This window comes from Zootoca vivipara, chromosome 10 (assembly GCF_963506605.1).
Source record: "Zootoca vivipara chromosome 10, rZooViv1.1, whole genome shotgun sequence".
In the NCBI taxonomy this organism is placed as follows: Eukaryota; Metazoa; Chordata; class Lepidosauria; order Squamata; family Lacertidae; genus Zootoca; species Zootoca vivipara.
In genome coordinates, this window is record NC_083285.1 from 8,385,545 (window position 1) to 8,404,699 (window position 19,155).

The following is a 19,155-nucleotide window of genomic DNA, read 5'->3' on the forward strand; positions in this document are numbered from 1 at the left end:
AGACAGTGATTGTGATGACATCAATTTCACCTGTTAAAGCCAAGGGCAATATATTAAATTGGAAACTAAATTCTAATTTTTAAATGGTTAATCTGGGATTTGTTAAATTTGTTAATCTGTTAAAAAATTCTGAATACTTAATAATAATTGGCAAGCGCCCCCCCCAATGTTAAAGGCTAGTCATTTGAATGATCATTTCCAGGAAATAGGTGCTGATGTAACTATTTTTGAATGGCTAGTCTAAGTATGTAATGGGGACATTTTGTCATCTGCCAGACCTGGGATTTTTGCTTCAAAGTTCTCATACTTACACTAAGCTGCTGTATTGGGAGTGTACCATTGTTGCAAAACCAGTGTGTGCCATGTTTGCTTAAATTACATCCTTTTATCAGGTGCTTTCCTAGTTTACATAACCTTTGCAGCTATAGAGGCTGATCGGTTAGAGAGTTGCTTGTATTTATTTGTGGTTTTTTTTTTAACTACAGCAAGCTATCAGGCAGACCTAGCAAACATCACATGTGAAATTGCCATAAAACAGAAGCTGATAGATGAACTGGAAAACAGCCAACGAAGACTTCAGACCTTAAAAAGACAATATGAAGAGAAGCTGATGATGCTGCAACATAAGATTCGAGATACCCAACTTGAAAGAGATCAGGTGCTTCAAAACCTGGGTAAGAAGAGTGCCATTGTGTAACTGTTGTATAGGCCACATTGAGAACTTAGTGAGGACATGCCAGTGTCGGTCATACTTATGACATGACTTCCATATCATCTCAAAATGTAAAGGTAAAGGGACCCCTGACCGTTAAGTCCAGTCGCAGACGACTCTGGGGTTGTGGTGCTCATCTCGCTTTACTGGCCGAGGGAGCCGACGTTTGTCCGCAGACAGTTTTTCCGGGTCATGTGGCCAGCATGACTGAGCCGCTTCTGGCGAAACCAGAGCAGTGCATGGAAACGCCATTTACCTTCCCGCCGGAGTGGTACCTATTTCTCTACTTGCACTTTGATGTGCTTTCTAACTGCTAGGTGGGCAGGAGCTGGGACAGAGCAACGGGAGCTCACCCCGTCACGGGGATTCAAGCCGCCAACTTTCAAAATGTGTAGTGGGATACAATTTTTAATAAAATAAGAAAGCCAGTATAATGACTCACAAGGAGACCTTGGTTCAAACTCCCACTGAATCTGTCGCTTGCCCTCTCTCAATCTAAGCTACCTCATAGGCTTGTTGTCAGCCTAACATGGGTTAACTTCCCTCTAGCACTGAGCATCACTTAGAGCAGAGCTTTTCCAACTTTCCATGTTGGTGACACATTTTTTAGACATGCGTCATTTTGTGACACAGTAATTCAGTTTTACTAGCAAACACGAGCTCAAACTAACCCCTTTCCAGCCCCGGGAGGAGCGTTCACCTGACACACCTACACACTGCAGCCGACACACTAACGTGTCACGACACACAGTTTGGAAAATTCTAAACTTAGGAGAAGGATGAAATTGATGTGATATTAGAAATTATTTTTTGCATATCCCTTTTTTCGTTCACACCAAAGCCTTGGCTAAAAAAGAGAGAGACGTGCAAATGAAATCTTGGCATTGCAAGTTAGGCACCGAATGTATTGGTTCATGATCTATGAACTGAGAAATCCATTGCCATTTCTTTAGGTTCAGTGGAATCTTGCTCAGAGGAAAAGGCAAAAAAGGTTAAATCAGAGTATGAAAAGAAGCTCCAATCCATGAATAAAGAGGTGCAGAGGCTCCAGGCTGCTCAGAAAGAACATGCACGATTACTTAAAAATCAATCTCAGTATGAAAAACAACTGAAAAAATTGCAGCAGGATGTGGCAGAGATGAAGAAAACAAAGGTACTTTTTTTTTTAAAGCACAGAATCCAATGCTGAACGTGTCTACCTGAACGATGAACTATATCCCCTGGCATTCTGGATTTTTTTTCCGGCTTAAAAAGTAGTGTTAAAGCTGGTCAGTTCAAGACTGAAATTATTCTCCATTTTGGTCATCTAGTTAGGGTGAACGCTTACCAAGTAGTAACTGACTGTGGCATACAGTTTCTTGGAAAAGCTATTTATTTCGTAAGCGTTCACCCAAATGGTGAGGAGAGTTTCTTTTCACAGCTGCTTTGCTTCCTTGTGTTTCTGCCACGGTGCAATTGCATGACACTCTCACTACAAGGGCAGAGACTGCAGGCAACTCTGCCTCCCGCTTTGCAAACAGTTGCCTGAATTCACTCCTGCTAACTGTGGAATTTGAAAATGTCTCAGAAGACGGTCCTGTTATCTAACTGCTTGTTAGCGTTAAGGTAACAAATCACATTGCAACAATATTCTCCAAGAGAGTGATTACAATGAAGGGTTATTAAGTATGGTAAAAGGGCATCAGCCTTATAGCAAAAAAAAGGAGCTTTCTCCCACGTGGTTTCAGTGTGTGAAAAGCAAAGCTACATTTTAAAGGTGACTGATGATTTTTATACAGGTTCGTCTCATGAAGCAAATGAAAGAAGAACAAGAGAAAGCCAGGATGAATGAATCTAGAAGAAATAGAGAGATTGCTCAGCTGAAAAAGGAGCAGCGAAAACGAGAGGTGATTAATAAATGTATCTACTGCGGGGTTTTTTTATGTTGTATGAATTTCGAAAGCTACTGAAAGGTTTTCAGGTATTGACACGTGCTGTTTTATTACTGCTTTAGCAATGAATACCGGTAGCTGGATTGAATTTGGTTGACTATTCATTGTACTAAGCTAACAATGAAAGTAAAATAAAGTTTTCAGCTGATATGTTTCTGCAAGATATTTCATATGGTACTGGAAAGCAGTTAATTCATGGGGCTGGCTTGCTGACACATTAGAGAAAGATTTCAATCCTGTGCATACTTATTTGGGAATAAGCCTTTCAAAGATAGTGGAACGAACTTCTGAGTCCATAGGACTGTGCTGTTCTTGTATGTGAAGTGGAATTACTATTTAATGCTTACCCCTATAGAGGAAAAATCAACAAATGTCCCCCTTCCTTGGCTGGTCGTACCAATTAAGTGAATGATGGTATTGAGAGAATTGTATCTCATCATCATTATCATTTTATTTGTATGCCGCCTTCATAGTTAAAACAATGCTCAAGGTGGCTTACAGCATGACAAGATTTACATAATTACCAACTTAACAAAAGTCATAAACAATAAATAAAGCACATCAAAATGTACACAACACAACCAAATGGGGAAAAAATCCACATAAATCATAAAATCTAAAACAACATTAATATCAATAACAATTTAAAATGACAAAGATAAAAAATAAAAACCATTTAAAAAAGTATGCAAACCTTTGACTTATTATTGGCTTTTCTCTACAGCATCAGCTAAAACTTCTGGAGGCTCAGAAGAGGAATCAGGAAGTTGTTCTGCGCCGGAAAACAGAAGAGGTGCCGGATTATTTCAGTGTTGCAATTAAGTGCAAACTATTATTTGAAATCCCTATAATTTGTAAATTAAATAGGTCCTTTGTCTAAATTTGTCTAAATTAAATAGGTCCTTAAATAGGTCCCTGTTGTCTCACTGCTTTAGGTTACAGCTCTTCGTCGGCAGGCAAGACCTTTGTCTGATAAGGTGGCTGGGAGGGCAAATCGGAAGCTGAGTCTGCCTGAGCAGGCTAATCACGAACCAAGTTCTAGTGTGTCATCGGTAGACAATGAAGGACCGAGAGCAGCGTCACAACAGAAGATGCGAATACCCGTAGCAAGGGTCCAAGCACTGCCAGCAGCCACGACCAATGGAACCAGGTAATGATAGGCAAACCTGTTATTACACTGCTACATTTGTAGTCTTGTCTTCCTGTAGACATAAAAAAACGTCACTTTGCAACTCCCGCGGGAGGATTTCTGGGGCCGCATTATAATCCTGGATGTGCATGGGGTTGGGGTGTGATGGGGAGCAAAGGAGAAGGCAGGTTGTACAACAACAGTGGTGATCATACAGGAGTGAGAAGAGAGCACAAGTGATGGTTTAAAACAGGCATCCCCAAACTTCGGCCCTCCAGATGTTTTGGACTACAATTCCCATCATCCCTGATCACTGGTCCTGTTAGCTAGGGATCATGGGAATTGTAGGCCAAAACATCTGGAGGGCCACAGTTAGGGGATGCCTGGTTTAAAACAATGGCAGATGTTTGAGTGAGGCAGCTGAAGGAATAGTTGGAATACAGTGAGAAGGACACTGAAAGGAAACAAGTGGCTGTTTTAAGCAATCTGCGATACTGAACACAGATGATTTAAGATTATTTGAGAAAGAGTCACACATCCCCCTCAAATTTCAACTATTAAAAGTGTTCTCTTTTATGATTACTGGTACTGAATAAAAATGTTACAGCGTTTTATGTGAACGACGTAAATCTTTGAATTGCTTGCAGGAGTAAATATCAAAGAAAAGCGATGACCACAAGAGTTTATACCTCCAAGGGAGCGAGAATGAAGTGGCAGTTACTCGAGCGGAGGGTGACTGAAATCATTATGCAGAAAATGACCATATCCAATATGGAGACTGACATGAATAGACTACTTAAGGTAGGGCTTTCTTTCTTTCTTTCTTTCTTTCTTTCTTTCTTTCTTTCTTTCTTTCTTTCTTTCTTTCTTTCTTTCTTTCTTTCTCCCCTTCAGCTACTTGCAACATCTGGGAAAATGCCACTTTTCTATTGGGTGAAAAATAAAGTACCTTTGCCCTGGTCAATGCATGTTCGTTCATCATGTTGAAACATGATGCTGTTTTTGCTGGTTTTGGTATGCGAAAATATTTTCCATGGACCTGGAAAATATAAAACCACCATGGAACTTCCTCCAGCTTTCACAGAGCTTTTCAGTGGAACCTGTTTATATATTCAGTTTCCAGTCATTAGCTGTATATTAATTAGCTATGTACATGCATGTATGAGGGGACCACAGAGCCTAGGGCTTGCTGATCAGAAGGTCAGCGGTTCGAATCCCTGTGACGGGGTGAGCTCCCGTTGCTTGGTCCCAGCTCCTGCCAACCTAGCAGTTCGAAAGCACGTCAAAATGCAAGTAGATAAATAGGAACCGCTACAGTGGGAAGGTAAACGGCGTTTCCGTGTGCTGCTCTGGTTCGCCAGAAGCGGCTTAGTCATGCTGGCCACATGACCTGGAAGCTATACGCCGGCTCCCTCGGCCAATAATGTGAGATGAGTGCGCAACTCCAGAGTCGGTCACGACTGGACCTAATGGTCAGGGGTCCCTTTACCCCTTTATGCATGTATGAACCACCCTTTAATGTTTCTTCCTCCCACAGAAATGCAATGAAAAGACATGTCTGCTTTATCTCATTTAATATTCTACTCTAAAACGTTTGACTGGTCGATTTTCCCAGCTTGTATTTCACATACACATTTTAATTACAGCAACGTGAAGAACTTACCAAAAGGAAAGAGAAGCTTTCCAAAAGGAGGGAGAGAGTTATCAAAGAAGGTGGCCCAGAGACCGATAAAAACATCCACAACATCAATGAAGAAATGGAGTCACTGGCTGCAAATATAGATTACATCAATGACAGTATTTCTGACTGTCAAGCAAATATCATGCAGATGGAGGAAGCAAAGGTATGTCAGTCCCAAAGGTTTTGTGAAAGAATTATGTTCAGGTAGGGAATTAATTTTCTTTTATTCAGCTATTAATTGCACTCTGCAGTTTTCTGCATTTATGTGCTGTATGGATTGTATGCAAATTAAAACATCAGAGCCAGCTTTTGTTGCATTTATGAACTAGATTAAAGATCTAGCTATAACTTTCATTTGTACAGTTTCATAATAATTTTATTTCTAAATCAAAGCCATAAGTAAGTGAACACCCTCCCACATAGCTATGCAAGGCTGCAACGGTACAGGCGCTTGACTGTGAGTAAGCCCCATTGAACACAACTTCAGAGTAAACATGCATAAGATTGAACTGTAAATGATGGACTGTCTCTCATCCTTTCCCAATTCTGCATTTTCAATATATTTTGCTTGAAATATCCTTATGCTTACATATAGCTGAATGTGCTGAAAATTTGGCACTCAGTTGATTTTTGCAAGTCCGCATAATCATATCTCTTAAAAGAAGCTTTGCTCATGTTATTTTTCAAAATATTCCAGGCTTAATAGAATTCACTTTAATTTTGAAAAGTTGCTATCGGAATAACACTCCCTTAGCAATCCCTACGTGTAGGCTGGGTGGCGCAGGGTACCATGGCGCCGGCCCGCCAGGAGGGCGCCGCGAGCTGCGCCCGCCCGCTTGCTGGCCGGTCCGCCGCGCAGGTGCGCGCTGCGCCCACCCGCCCACCGCGCTGGGGAACGGGGCGGGAGGGCGCCGGAGAGATCGCGCTGCGCCCGCCCACCACGCTGGGAAACGGGGCGGGAGGGCGCCGGAGAGATCGCGCTGTGCCTGCCCGCCCGCCCACCGCACTGGGAAACGGGGCGGGAGGGTGCCGGAGAGATCCGGCGCACCATGGCGCCAGGGGCGCTTAATACGGCCCTGTTAGCAATATGGCATTCATGTGATTTTTCTGACTAACCACTCTGCTGTCTTTGATTTATGCAGGAAGAAGGAGAGATTCTGGATGTCACTGCGGTAATCAATGCCTGCACTCTAACAGAAGCTCGGTATCTACTTGACCATTTCCTTACAATGGGCATTAATAAGGTAACACACCTGGAGGGAACCCTGTTGTGTCTTGTACAGGATTACAGTTGCATGGGCCAATGGCTGAGTGGCATCGCTGGATCTTCACAAGCGTGTTAGACTTTACAACAGTATAGTCCAAAATGTGAAAGAAATCCAAAATAGCACATGCAGGCACCCACTTGCCGAATGTGGATATGTTTTCCTTTCCTCCCCAGCACTGCCCAAATCTGCCCCAGAGGGTAGGGAGACTGTGCTTTGAGATAGATTTGGGAAGTGCATGGGGGATGTTGGAGGAAGAAACCAAAAGTCCCATTGTATTGGGAGGCATCGTGGGATGGTGCCCAATATATACAGTAACCCCCCTCTCACCCCCTAAGAATTATATACAGTCATGGGAAAAAGAAAGCACACCCTCATTGAATTCTGTTGTTTTACATACGAGGGCATAATAGCAATCATCTGTTCCTCAGCAGGCCTTAAAATTAGGTAAATACAACCTCAGATGAACAATAATGCACAACATATCACACCATGTCATTATTTCTTTTAACAGGAATAAAGCCAAAACAGAGAAGCAATTTTTGGCGTAAATGATTCATGTCAACAGGAAAGCTTCTTGCTAGATTGGAAAAGTTGATTGCATATTTGCAAGACTTTATCTCTGGTGTACAGTGAGGGGAAAACTGTTTTTATGGGTCATTTCCCCCCCCCAAAAAAGTGTGTTGAAAGTATTTCTAATTGTTGATATTTGCGTTGGTTTTTCACAGTATGCGGGACACCCCAGGGCCAAAGGTTACAAATTTTGTCTCCGTAAAGGAAAGTTCACATACAGATAATGCAATGGTAGCAAAACATCCATTGGTTTATAGGATGGCACCCATAGATACAATAAATCTGCCCACCCACTTATACAAAGTTATTTAGAGTAGATAATCAAGCTTTTTTTTTGTATATTTAACAGGGTCTCCAAGCAGCTCAAAAGGAAGCTCAGATTAAAGTACTCGAAGGACGCCTTAAACAAACAGAAATTACCAGTGCAACGCAAAACCAGCTGTTGTTTCACATGTTGAAAGAGAAGGCAGAATTAAATCCTGAACTTGATGCTCTACTAGGCCATGCCTTGCAAGGTAATTTGAATACTCTACAAAATGGAATTATACTGCATGCTAGGTTTGCTGATGATGCATGCTTTATTAGGTGTGTTTCAAATAAGGTGCTTTGCGAATAGATGCTGTACTTTTTGTGCATGTAAAGGTATTTCCCCCAAATAACAGTGTGCCCAGCAATGAAAATCAGGGAATCTCATAGTTAATCACTGTTTTATAGCTTGAATTCAATATTTGGGTAATTTAATAAATAAAAAAATTAAAGGGTGTCTTACAAATTGGAATGATTTAATTTTATTAATGAATTAATAAAATTCTTAACATCTCTTATAAAAAAAACTTGCCATGTGTAATTTATGGCATCTATTCTGCTAGTTCTGATAGGTTTAATCTGTTTATAGCGTAACATAGGCCTCTCTTATTTCCCACTCTGCAAATGGATTGGTTTTGATTGGAGTGTTGCTTTTTTTGTTTCCTCCTTGCTGTTGTTTTACACAGACCTAGATAGCGTTCCGCTGGGTAAGTATATGTAGCTTTCTGTGTACCTCACAGTTGCATGAGATACTAATGATACACGTATACACTAACTGGCGCATCTTAGAATGTGAGCATACATAAAAGTTTGCATGCACTGTTTAGGAGATACGCTCAGAGTCCTCCTTCCTTAGATACAAACTTCTTACAAAAGATTGGATGTTAACAACTGAGACAGACACGAATGCAAACAGTGTGAATGTACTTAAAAGCTTTTCGTTGTTCACCCGGGACGCTGTGGCTGATACACTGTCCGCTGATACATTTATGTGCTGCGCTCTTTTACTGTAGCTGTAACACACATAACCATTTTTTTCCAGGAAAACCCCCCCACATTAACTCTTAATCTAAAATGCATTTTCGCAACACAGAGACGATGAGTGCTTTATAGGAATCTCATTTTAAGATTCATGTGTTAGGGTAAACTTGGCTTATCAAGTTGTGTCTTGCATAGTTAAGCAATGGCTATTACTCAGTGGTGGAAGTTGAGTGGGAGTACATGCCAATGGACAGTGAAAACATTCATACTGAATTGTAAAACAGGTGTGTGGTTTTCTGGTGTGTTTTTTTTAATTGCCACACAGTAATCAAAGAAAGCTACTGGTCAGGCCATTCTGTTCAAATTTATTTCATTGAGATGTTCTGTAGAGCCTCCTCCATGTTAGTGTCATGTTGCATTGATGGCCTGAAGGCAATCTGGAGAGCTAGAGCTTATGTCAAGCTCCTCAACCATACTATTTTAGTGCCATACTACATAAATAAAAGGACCCAGGTGGCGCTGTGGTTAAACCAGTGAGCCTAGAGCTTGCTGATCAGAAGGTCGGCGGTTCGAATCCCTGTGACGGGGTGAGCTCCCGTTGCTTGGTCCCAGCTCCTGCCAACCTAGCAGTTCGAAAGCACGTCAAAATGCAAGTAGATAAATAGGAACCGCTACAGTGGGAAGGTAAGCGGCGTTTCCATGTGCTGCTCTGGTTTGCCAGAAGCGGCTTTGTCATGCTGGCCACATGACCTGGAAGCTGTACACCAGCTCCCTCGGCCAATAATGCGAGATGAGCGCGCAACCCCAGAGTCGGTCACGACTGGACCTAATTGTCAGGGGTCCCTTTACCTTTACCTTACATAAATATATGAATGGCTCAAGGTTTGCTCCATGCATACCCACTAGAATGCAGTCACATGTTAATACGGTGCTGTGCTTTAAAGGGTGTATGTTTCTTGGCCCCTAAAATCAAACCCAGGATGAGACTTGGAGTAGGTTTCAGGCTCACATGCTCCTACCCTTAGTATGTGAGTAGAACAACTAACAGAAGGTTCTCCGTCTTCCACAGTCCAGTGGCTCCCTTGTCCTTCCAGACTCACAGGGAAGGGAGCGTGTGAGCTTGAAGCGCAGTGTCTCTCTCCCAAGTTACAATCCTGGAGCTAAGTAACGAGCAGACGTATCCACAGTCTTCCAGGAGATAGGGATGAGTAAGAAGAAGAAGAACACAACTGTGGGTTGTGTGGGGCGAAGAGAAGAAGTGCAATGAGAGGTGTGGGTAAAATGGTGCTTTGAGGAGCACAATGAGGGTGGGCAAAGATTGCCTGAATGGTGCAGTTTACAACCTTGGCCCTAGCAATTGCCTTGTGCATGTGCTGATTCCAGGTTACTGACTTTGGTCAGTGGATGTGTGTTATGGTGATATAGTTCCATTGGTAAAACCGAAGTAGCTAGACATCTGTTCAATCTGGTTTGCCAAGTGCCTTCCTTGAGTGGCAGCAGGGCAAGGACTCCAAAGGTACCTAGAGATATCACAGTTACCTTTGTGTCTTGTATCCCCTGCTGTTCTCTCTACATGTTTCTGAGATAAGCTTGGTATACATTCAGTGACAGGTGGCACATTTTATTATGGGCTCGTCCATTTGGCATTTCCCTGCATGCCGGCGTATTTATGATGTATTGTGGCTGTAATTGACAAGCATGCTAGTGTTTCTTTTTCTTGTGTGAGCAGACAAATAGTTCTCCCTGGCACTGTTTGTTGCAGGTCCCATTTCATCTTACGTAGCTTTTCTTCCTCCCTGTTCCCTCTATAGATGTTGTAGATGTTTAGGAAGCCGTTGTGTAAATGTAGAGTAGTGAAATCATCTCGCTTTATAGGGCCCAAATGGTTGTTTGTCTGTCAAGTGCAGTGTTTTGTCAAAGTAGAAGCTAAATGAATGCAAAGTAGAATACGCCCCATCTATCTTTCTCACTGCCCCTCAACTGAATATTTATTCAGAGCCATAATGAAAAACGGGTATAGAGGGATATTATATGTCTATGCTGAATATATTACGTCTGTCCTCCCTGCTTTCTTAGTGACACGTTTATAATTTCCCTATGTGATGGTTAGGAAAGTCAAAGCAAAAAACAAACAAAAAACCTATTCTTCCTGGGCATTTGGGGAAAGTAAAGAAGTCAAGCAACTGAATTCAGCATCAGGGACATCGTGGGAAACTAGCTCAGTTTAATTCTTATTTTAAGTAAAAACGAATTAAGTGTATATGGAAAGCAGTGCAGATCATTCTTGTTTTGGGTAGTATGAGGAGCCTTTGGGGTAGATATATGTTGCGTGTGAAACTTGCTAACAAAATAACGACTTTGGGAATTTTCCAGAAAATGTGGAAGATAGTACTGATGAAGATGCTCCTTTGAGTAGCCCCGGTGCAGAAGGAAGGTGAGAAAAGAACATAAACAGTAACCAATAGCTACCTCTAAAATTGCTTTTATTCGCAATGAATTGGTGTGACCCTCTCTCGGAATTTTCCTTAACCAGCTTTAAGCAAACTGAGGAATGAGCAATTTGGCAAGGAGCTAACTCTCAAGAATAGTGAACTTCCCCCTCTAATTAGCAGCAACACTGTTTGGCTCCAACCCTTGGCTTATTTTCACATATCCATAAACCAGGAGGCCTGGCTTTAGCCAGGTCTCACAGATAACTGAATGAAAAAGAACCTCGGATCTCTTTATCTCCCCTACAGTGGCTGCTTCACCAACTTTCTGGGCCAATCACACCCTTTGCTTGTCCTGCCTCTACATACTCTGGAAACAAACCCAAAATTTGGGGCCATGTCAGACATGCTTACTCCTCACTTGAAGATGGTTTTGATAAGATTCCTATCCTTTCTTAAGAGCCCTGGGGTCCTCAGAGCCCCAAGGTGTTGCCTTCACTTCAGACATTGTCTGGTGGCTCCCTTGCTCTGCCAGTCTGGATACCCTTTTCTTCACCTCTCGCCTTAAATGTCTGTTTTGTAGAACAGTGGCCTTCCCCAAACCTTTCTCCTACCTCTTCAGGCTTGGCAGTCCCTTGCCTCCTTCTCTGTGGCAAATCTTCCTTATCTCTCCCCCCGCTCTGCTGTCTCAGCTTCTTCTTTTCCCCTCTTCCTTCCTGCTATACTCTGTTCTCCTCCCTCAAACCATCTTTCCTTCCTCAAATTCTCGCCCCAGCTTCCCTCTCCCCTTGCCCTGGGACCTGCCTCAAATGTACCAGCAGCTTCCCTTTCCTCCTGCTGCTGGGAGCATGTTGAGCCCTTTCCCCCACCCCCACCCCATTTTCTGGCCCACCCAGCCCACCTTCAGGCTGAGAAAGGGTGCTGTGCACTATGATCTCCCAACGACTGTCGCATCAAGTGAAGCCTTGCATATCTGAACTAACATAAAGTCAGCTCAAAAGTCGTAGTTAGAAGAAAGCTATGTGCTTGGGTCAGAGCAGTCAAATTATTTACGTGCAGGTATTAACCATGAAATAACACGCAAAGCTGTCTCACTGTAGCCTCTGTCATGGCCCAAGGAGGGAGGGAGTTGCCTTGTTTCTCAAAGATTCCCACTAAATTGCTAATTTCGTTTACAGTTCTTTATCTTCAGACCTCATGAAGCTTTGTGGCGAAGTCAAGCCTAAAAACAAGGTAAGCTGTGTGGATACTAATATAGCAGTCTTTTGTGCAGTTATGACATCTTCTGTTACCTCCTCCCACCCCCACCCTCCAAATACAAGTACCACTTAAACAATTTTTGCAACCTTTCTGGTCTTGCTTGACACCAGGAGCCAATCTATGACTTAGTGAGAGATTAAAATGAACCTGAGTGAAGAGGCTGTGAGCTGTGATATTGTACAGCCTTAGTTTGGCTTAACATGTTGTGCAAATCAAAAAAGCAGAAATGACTTTTGCACTAAGCTTGGGGTTTTTTTTTTTGCATTGCATGTGTCTGCCAGCAGTCTAGGCTACAGTGAAACTAGGGAGGCTCCTAAACTTGCTTTGGGAATCCTGATTCTAGCCAGGTACTTAAGGTGAATCTGGAAGTAGATCTGGCTTTGTAATGGTGTCAGAATTTTTTTATAACAAAGTAAAATGTAGCAGATTTGTATTTTTAAATTGTAGTCAGGCAGGGTTTAGGGGTAAGGACCCTGGGATCAAGCACACACACAATATATATACAAACCATTTTGTGCTTCATGCAAAAGTGTTTTTATTCTCCTCTTCCAATTTATTGCAGGCCCGCCGTAGGACGACAACCCAGATGGAATTGCTTTATGCCGATAGCAGTGACCTATCCAGCGACATAAGCCTTGAAGTCATTGCAGACAGCACAGCTTTGGCCGGCCCTCTTCCGCCTGTTGCAGAAGCTCAGGAAGGTGCAGTGAACACTGACCTGAGAGAGCCTGCTGTTAGGGATAGGGAGGCCTCGCAGGCAGCCTTGCCTTCTAAGACTGGCGGCATGTAAGTTTCACACCATGCACTAACTTTCATTTGGCACCCTAACATGCATGATTGCTAGGTTGCAACGACCGGTGGCCTTTTATGAACTCTGTCTGGAGTGCTAATTAGGATCTAATCTGGGAAAATCTGTTGCCGTTGTCATCCTCTTAACTTCTGCTCTACTGTTACCTCAAAATGGCTGCTTAGTTTTTTAAGTAGATCTTTCTTTCTTTTTTCCTTTGGTAAGCACTAATTCAGGGGTCAGCAAACTTTTTCAGCAGGGGGCCGGTCCACTGTCCCTCAGACCTTGTGGGGGGCCGGACTATATTTTGGAAAAAAATATGAACGAATTCCTATGCCCCACAAATAACCCAGAGATGCATTTTAAATAAAAGGACACATTCTACTCATGTAAAAACATGCTGATTCCCAGACCATCCGTGGGCCGGATTGAGAAGGCGACTGGGCCGCATCTGGTCCCCGGGCCTTAGTTTGGGGACCCCTGCACTAATTCATGTACCATAAGCCCCAGGTTTTTTTTTAGTGCTGTTGTAAAACCTAATTGTTTTAATGTCTATCTGAAATACTTTGAATGGAGCGGATCCGTTAGATCATATCTGATGTGGCTCTTCCACTCATTTGATCTGCTCATATGATCCAGCAGAAACACCCACTTGCTTACATAGCAGACCCCTGAAAATCTGTCCCTGAAGGCTGGGAAGACGCTCTAAAACAGTACGGAAGGTTGTGGTGGAGGCTGCTTTTTCTTTTAAGTTACTAGAGGTCTCTACTAGATGAAGTCGGTCCACAAACAGATTGGAAACATTGGCCTTCTCCCCATTGAAGTGTTTTAAAAATATCTTGGGACCCTACCAATATCATAAGGGACCCAGGTGGCGCTGTGGTTAAACCACTGAGCCTAGGGCTTGCTGATCAGAAGTTCGGCGGTTCGAATCCCTGTGACGGGGTGAGCTCCCGTTGCTTGGTCCCTGCTCCTGCCAACCTAGCAGTTCGAAAGCACGTCAAAATGCAAGTAGATAAATAGGAACCGCTACAGCAGGAAGGTAAATGGCGTTTCCATGTGCTGCTCTGGTTTGCCAGAAAATGCAAGTAGATAAATAGGAACCGCTACAGCGGGAAAGTAAACAGCGTTTCCATGTGCTGCTCTGGTTTGCCAGAAGCGGCTTTGTCATGCTGGCCACATGACCTGGAAGCTATACGCCGGCTCCCTCGGCCAATAATGCGAGATGAGCGCGCAACCCCAGAGTCGGTCACGACTGGACCTAATGGTCAGGGGTCCCTTTACCTTTACCAATATCATACTCCATTTTTGCTGCTGCATATGATGGCTCAGCACACAGAAAGTCGAGACTGACAGCTTAGGCAAATGCCCCGTGGAGCGTTCCACTTGTTTTCCAAACATGAGCTGCATTCTTTATGTAAATAGTATTGGTTAATTAAGGTTCATGAGACTACTGTTAGCAGTTAGCACTGTAGGAATCTTATTCTTGCACTACACAGGTATTTTGGACCAGATAATGTAAAACAACGCAGAACCTTTTAGATACAAATTCCTCACATATGTGAGGAAGAGCTTGATAAAATTGCAAACAGTGAAAAATATGTGTAACTTGCTGTATTAATCTACTTGCTACAATAAAGCTATCGATTCTTTTTTTTTTTGCAACAGCAAACAGCTCAGAATGATTTCTAATAATTTCACTTTTTATGCATGTTGCTTGTGGCAGTAGAAGTAAGCAATAAAATGCTCCTGGGAGGCACTGTTATTAATAGTCTTGGCTTCAATGCTTTTGCAACCACTCTTTAAAAAAAATGCTTTACTCAGAGTAAACAGTAGAGTGTAAAGACTGAGAGCCCAGCAATGATCTTGGAGCATCATACAACTTACAAAAATCAGTTATTTTGTCATGGAATCCAGGGTCCAGGTAATCCTCCTACCCCCCTGCAATTTTTAACACATTTCTTTAGTTTTGGAAGTCAACGTACTGATTCCCTTTGCTCTAGTGCAATATTTGTTTGCTTTTAGTTTCTACAACAAATACAAAAGTGCTTAAAATGGGTTGATTTACTGAGAACCACTTTATTTATTTTAGGGTGTACACCTAAAGATGCTTAAATTTCTGGCTCACCTGCCTAATCAGGGCCACCAGTCCCCCCCCTTCCCCATTTTACCCACGAAGCCTTTTTTTGGTCAAGCCATGCCCACCTGCCCCCCCACATGATGTCATGTATGACATCACTGAGCAAGAGATCATAAATGATGTCACGTGTGGAGCAGGTAAGGGCAAGGCTCTGGGAAAATGGCATTTTCAGAGATTGAAAGGGTGTCTATAAAGCTTTGAAAAGAGCTCCTGAAGACCTCTGTGGACTAAAAGGTCACCTGACATCATTGTGTCATCAAGCAATTGGCAGGTAGGCGACTCTGCTTGTCTTTGCCTCACATAGCATTATTTCCAGAGGCTGGCCATCTTGGTATGCTACATCAAAAACAAGGGTCTTGTGATACCTTAAAGTCTTAACACATTTAATCAGGCGCAGTCCACAGGAACCTATGCCACAATAAATTAGTTAGTCTTTAAGGTGCCACAAGACTTCATTTTGGCATTGTGGCCACAATGCAGAAGATAGCAACAAACTATGGACAATCAAAACCAGAAGTAAAAGCTTCTGAATTTCTGCACACCCAACAAACTGTGGATAATTTTATCCATATTTTTATTTGAAACAAGCCAACTGAAAACCACGGTTTCCTATCTCATCCTTGTTCTACAGTTACTTCACGTGTCAGCTCAAAAATTAAAGGTGTGACTTAACAAGTAGATGAAAGTTGGCCTCTTAGACCTCCCTCCCTCTGAGGTGGAAAAAAAAATACTTGTGTCTGGAATGTACAATCAGACTGCAGTTGGGGAGTCACGTGATTGGCTGTTCCTCCATCAAAAGTAGAAAAAAGCTTCCTATATGTAAACATTAAACCCTAAATATTGGGAAGGATGCCTAGCTTAGAGGCTTTCATCTTGGCATCTAGGGAGGGATCCCTCCTATGCCTGCATTTTATTCTATGTACTGTTTTGCATTTAATATTTAATTATTATTTTATTTTGTACACTGCTATGACTTTTAATATGCACATCGCTTTGAGACTTAAGTGAAGAGGTAATATAGAAATTATTTTAATTGGGGGTGGACTCCAACTCCCGTTGGCCCCAACCAGCATGGTCCATGGTGAGGGATAATGGGAGTTGTCCCCATGCAACATCTGGAGGACCCTGCTGTAAATAAATACATAGCTGTGGAGAGTGTTTGTTCGTTTGAGGGAACATTGTAGACTTTACTTACCCATTCGGGAATCAAGTGATAAGCAATGTGTATATGAACCAGCTCTGACTTGCAACTGAATATATACAAAGCTTCCATTGTAATCTTGTGACTGGGGTGAAATGAAGTAGTGATTTGGAAACTTGGACAATGATGGCATGGAGACGGATGTTGTACATGAAAAACAGTCAGGGCAGCTGGACAAAAGGAGCTTGGAAGCGCCTAATGCCATTTTGCTGTTTATTGTTGTTGTGAATTTACCCCAAAACATATTTATTTATTTATTTATTTATTTATTTATTTATTTATTCATTCATTCATTCATTCATTCATTCATTCTTTTATTTTTGCCTGCTTCTGTTGTATAGAATTGGAACTCAGAGTGTAAAAAGTAAGAAAGAAAAATTCAGTGAAGAGAAATAAGCAGAATAAGAAACAGGCAATATTTTCTGTTCTCTCAGGTCTAGGCAGCCATCTCTGACAGAAAAGAAACTACCAGAACCCTCACCTTTATCAAAGAGAAAAACCTACGAGAAATCTCCGGATAAACCAAAGTCAAAAGAGCAAAAACAGTAAGATATATATGTATTAATATGGTATATTAATAAACATTGTTGCTTGAGAGTTACAAATATTGAAAGCATTGTTGTCGGGATAAAATGTACGCCACCTGGAGCTCCTTGGAAGAAAAATGGGATGGATATAACTGCAGTAGATAAATACTTGTTTTCCAGTTCCTTTTTATTGCACTGAATATCAATGCAACATCTGTCATTATTTGTTTTTGTTTTTTAAGGCTTCAATGTCTTTGAAAGACAGACAGCCCTACATTTTTCCATCCTTGAATTCTTTCATTTTACTCTGCCCTTTTCTAGGGATTGCTTAATTTTTAAAAATCAATAAATGTTTGAGTACGCTGCCATCTTGTGGCCAGCAGATTGTTTTTATTAAATTGTGTAAGGATTATATTTCTGTTCTGCCAGGGGAGCATGCAAACTGCATTTCTTGATTAAGCAAGCAGGGCACCAATGAGTTGTTCTGAGGCATGTTTCATTAGGTTTTTTTTTTTAACCTCTCTAACAATTTCATTTTCTTTCTTTCTTTTTAATTTGAAGAGGCTTTTAATGTTTGATTTTTTTCTTGTAGCTCAGATTCTGGAACTTCCGAGGCTAGTCTGTCACCTCCTTCCTCCCCACCAAGCCGGCCCCGTAATGAACTGAATGTTTTTAGTCGTCTCACTGTTTCTCAGGGAAACACATCAGTTCAGCTGGATAAGTAAGTCGCCAAGGGAAAGACCAGATTCCCACACTGTGGATGTGTGCCCAAGGCACACATATTAAGCCTAAAAACATAGCTAAAAATGTTAATGCTCTGGCTCTCTCTGGCCAGGGACTGAAAGTATAATTGCTATTTCTCCTCTTGTTTGTCCCCACTCCCAACCCCTCAAAGTAGCTTTTTAGAAATGGCACGGAATTGCCACGGTTCCATCTCTGTTCCCTGATGAATCTTATTTCTTGTGCTTCTATATGAGTTACATTCCCTCTAAACCAGGGGCTGGGGGGTGCTCATGAGGCTCAGTGAGGAGGTTGCTTCAAGGCAGCAGACTCTGGATAGCTGAGAAGGGCGCTGCCATTGTGTGCTCGCCGCCCGACCACCCACCCGCCGCAGCCTGATCCTTCTGGCTTTCTTTTACCCCGCTCCCCAGCCCATCTCAAGGCAGTTGTGGGGCAGGGTGGCCTTTTCAGCTTGCACCATCTGTTTTTCCATGCCATGTCCTTTTAAGTCTCAAGAGTACTTCTTTGCTAGGCTCAACAGCGCAGCGACTCGGTGGGTGTCAATATTCTTACAGTTAGGGTGTTCCTACACAAATGAATTTTCCAGGGGCTCTCATTCAGCACCCATAAACAACATGTCTTAGGGTAGAGCTGATGGCATAGGTTACGACCCTGGCGGGACATCTCAATGCCGCTAGTTTCCAAGTGTTATTTTTCTCATGTGACGACATGTTTGAGTTGATCCAGAATCTCTCTTGCAAGATGGCTGAACTTCAAACGCTGCCCAGTTGTGCTTAACTCTCAGCTTTTGATTGTAGGCTGGTGGCTTATTTTTATTATTATTATTATTTACTCCTGTTGCTGATCTTTCTGCTGTTGCGATCTAATGTTTTCCCCGGCAAGTCTGCAGCTAATATACATATCTCTAACAGTTGCTTTCAAATGTCCCCGTAGTTTAAGCCCATGCTTGTAGCTGTTTTATATACCAGCTAAAAGGAGTAACCATTCTGAAGCTGTCAATACACTAATGGAAATAATGGATTGTATCCAACTAAGTTCTGCTCAGAGTACATCCGCTGAGAACAATGGACCTGTGCTAACTGTGCAGATTCATTTCAACGAGTAGTAGACATATATTACTCTGAGTATGGCTAAATTGGATACAACCTATTGACATTTACGGCTGTTTGTAAGCTTTGAGATTTAGTAATTGTAACCCAAAATCAAAATTTTGGCACGTTAGATTTGTTATCAAAATGAAGGCTTCAATATCCTTAATTATTTAAAGGAATACTGCTATGTTTTAAATCCAGATGATTTTTAAATCATTGCAAAGCGAAAAGCAAAAATAACATGACCAAATCTCAATTTAGTTTTTTTGGGGGGGAAACACACACAAGGAGGTTTGTTTTAAACTAGATAACTCTAATTTTGAACATGGTTCCAAAGCAGATACCATCACCCTTAGATTCCCCCACCCCGCTCCTAATGCATGCACGAATTAACATAAACG

At 42.2% G+C, this 19,155-nt stretch overlaps 1 protein-coding gene across 7 annotated transcripts in view; it reads left to right on the forward strand.

The window, feature by feature from the left end:
* KIF21A (kinesin family member 21A) overlaps window positions 1-19,155 on the forward strand; it is a 102,045-nt gene that overhangs the window by 66,806 nt on the left and 16,084 nt on the right. For 3 of the 7 annotated variants that reach the window (XM_060279386.1, XM_060279379.1, XM_060279381.1), the window contains 15 exons: window positions 486-674; window positions 1,666-1,865; window positions 2,491-2,598; window positions 3,368-3,436; window positions 3,579-3,793; window positions 4,420-4,573; window positions 5,419-5,616; window positions 6,596-6,697; window positions 7,641-7,806; window positions 8,284-8,304; window positions 10,952-11,012; window positions 12,186-12,240; window positions 12,830-13,053; window positions 16,830-16,940; window positions 17,515-17,643. In XM_060279386.1, the coding sequence (XP_060135369.1) occupies window positions 486-674; window positions 1,666-1,865; window positions 2,491-2,598; window positions 3,368-3,436; window positions 3,579-3,793; window positions 4,420-4,573; window positions 5,419-5,616; window positions 6,596-6,697; window positions 7,641-7,806; window positions 8,284-8,304; window positions 10,952-11,012; window positions 12,186-12,240; window positions 12,830-13,053; window positions 16,830-16,940; window positions 17,515-17,643 (2,002 nt within the window). The remainder of the gene's footprint in view (window positions 1-485; window positions 675-1,665; window positions 1,866-2,490; window positions 2,599-3,367; window positions 3,437-3,578; window positions 3,794-4,419; window positions 4,574-5,418; window positions 5,617-6,595; window positions 6,698-7,640; window positions 7,807-8,283; window positions 8,305-10,951; window positions 11,013-12,185; window positions 12,241-12,829; window positions 13,054-16,829; window positions 16,941-17,514; window positions 17,644-19,155) is intronic. The other 4 variants (XM_060279384.1, XM_060279385.1, XM_060279380.1 and 1 more) reach the window with 2 other exon arrangements.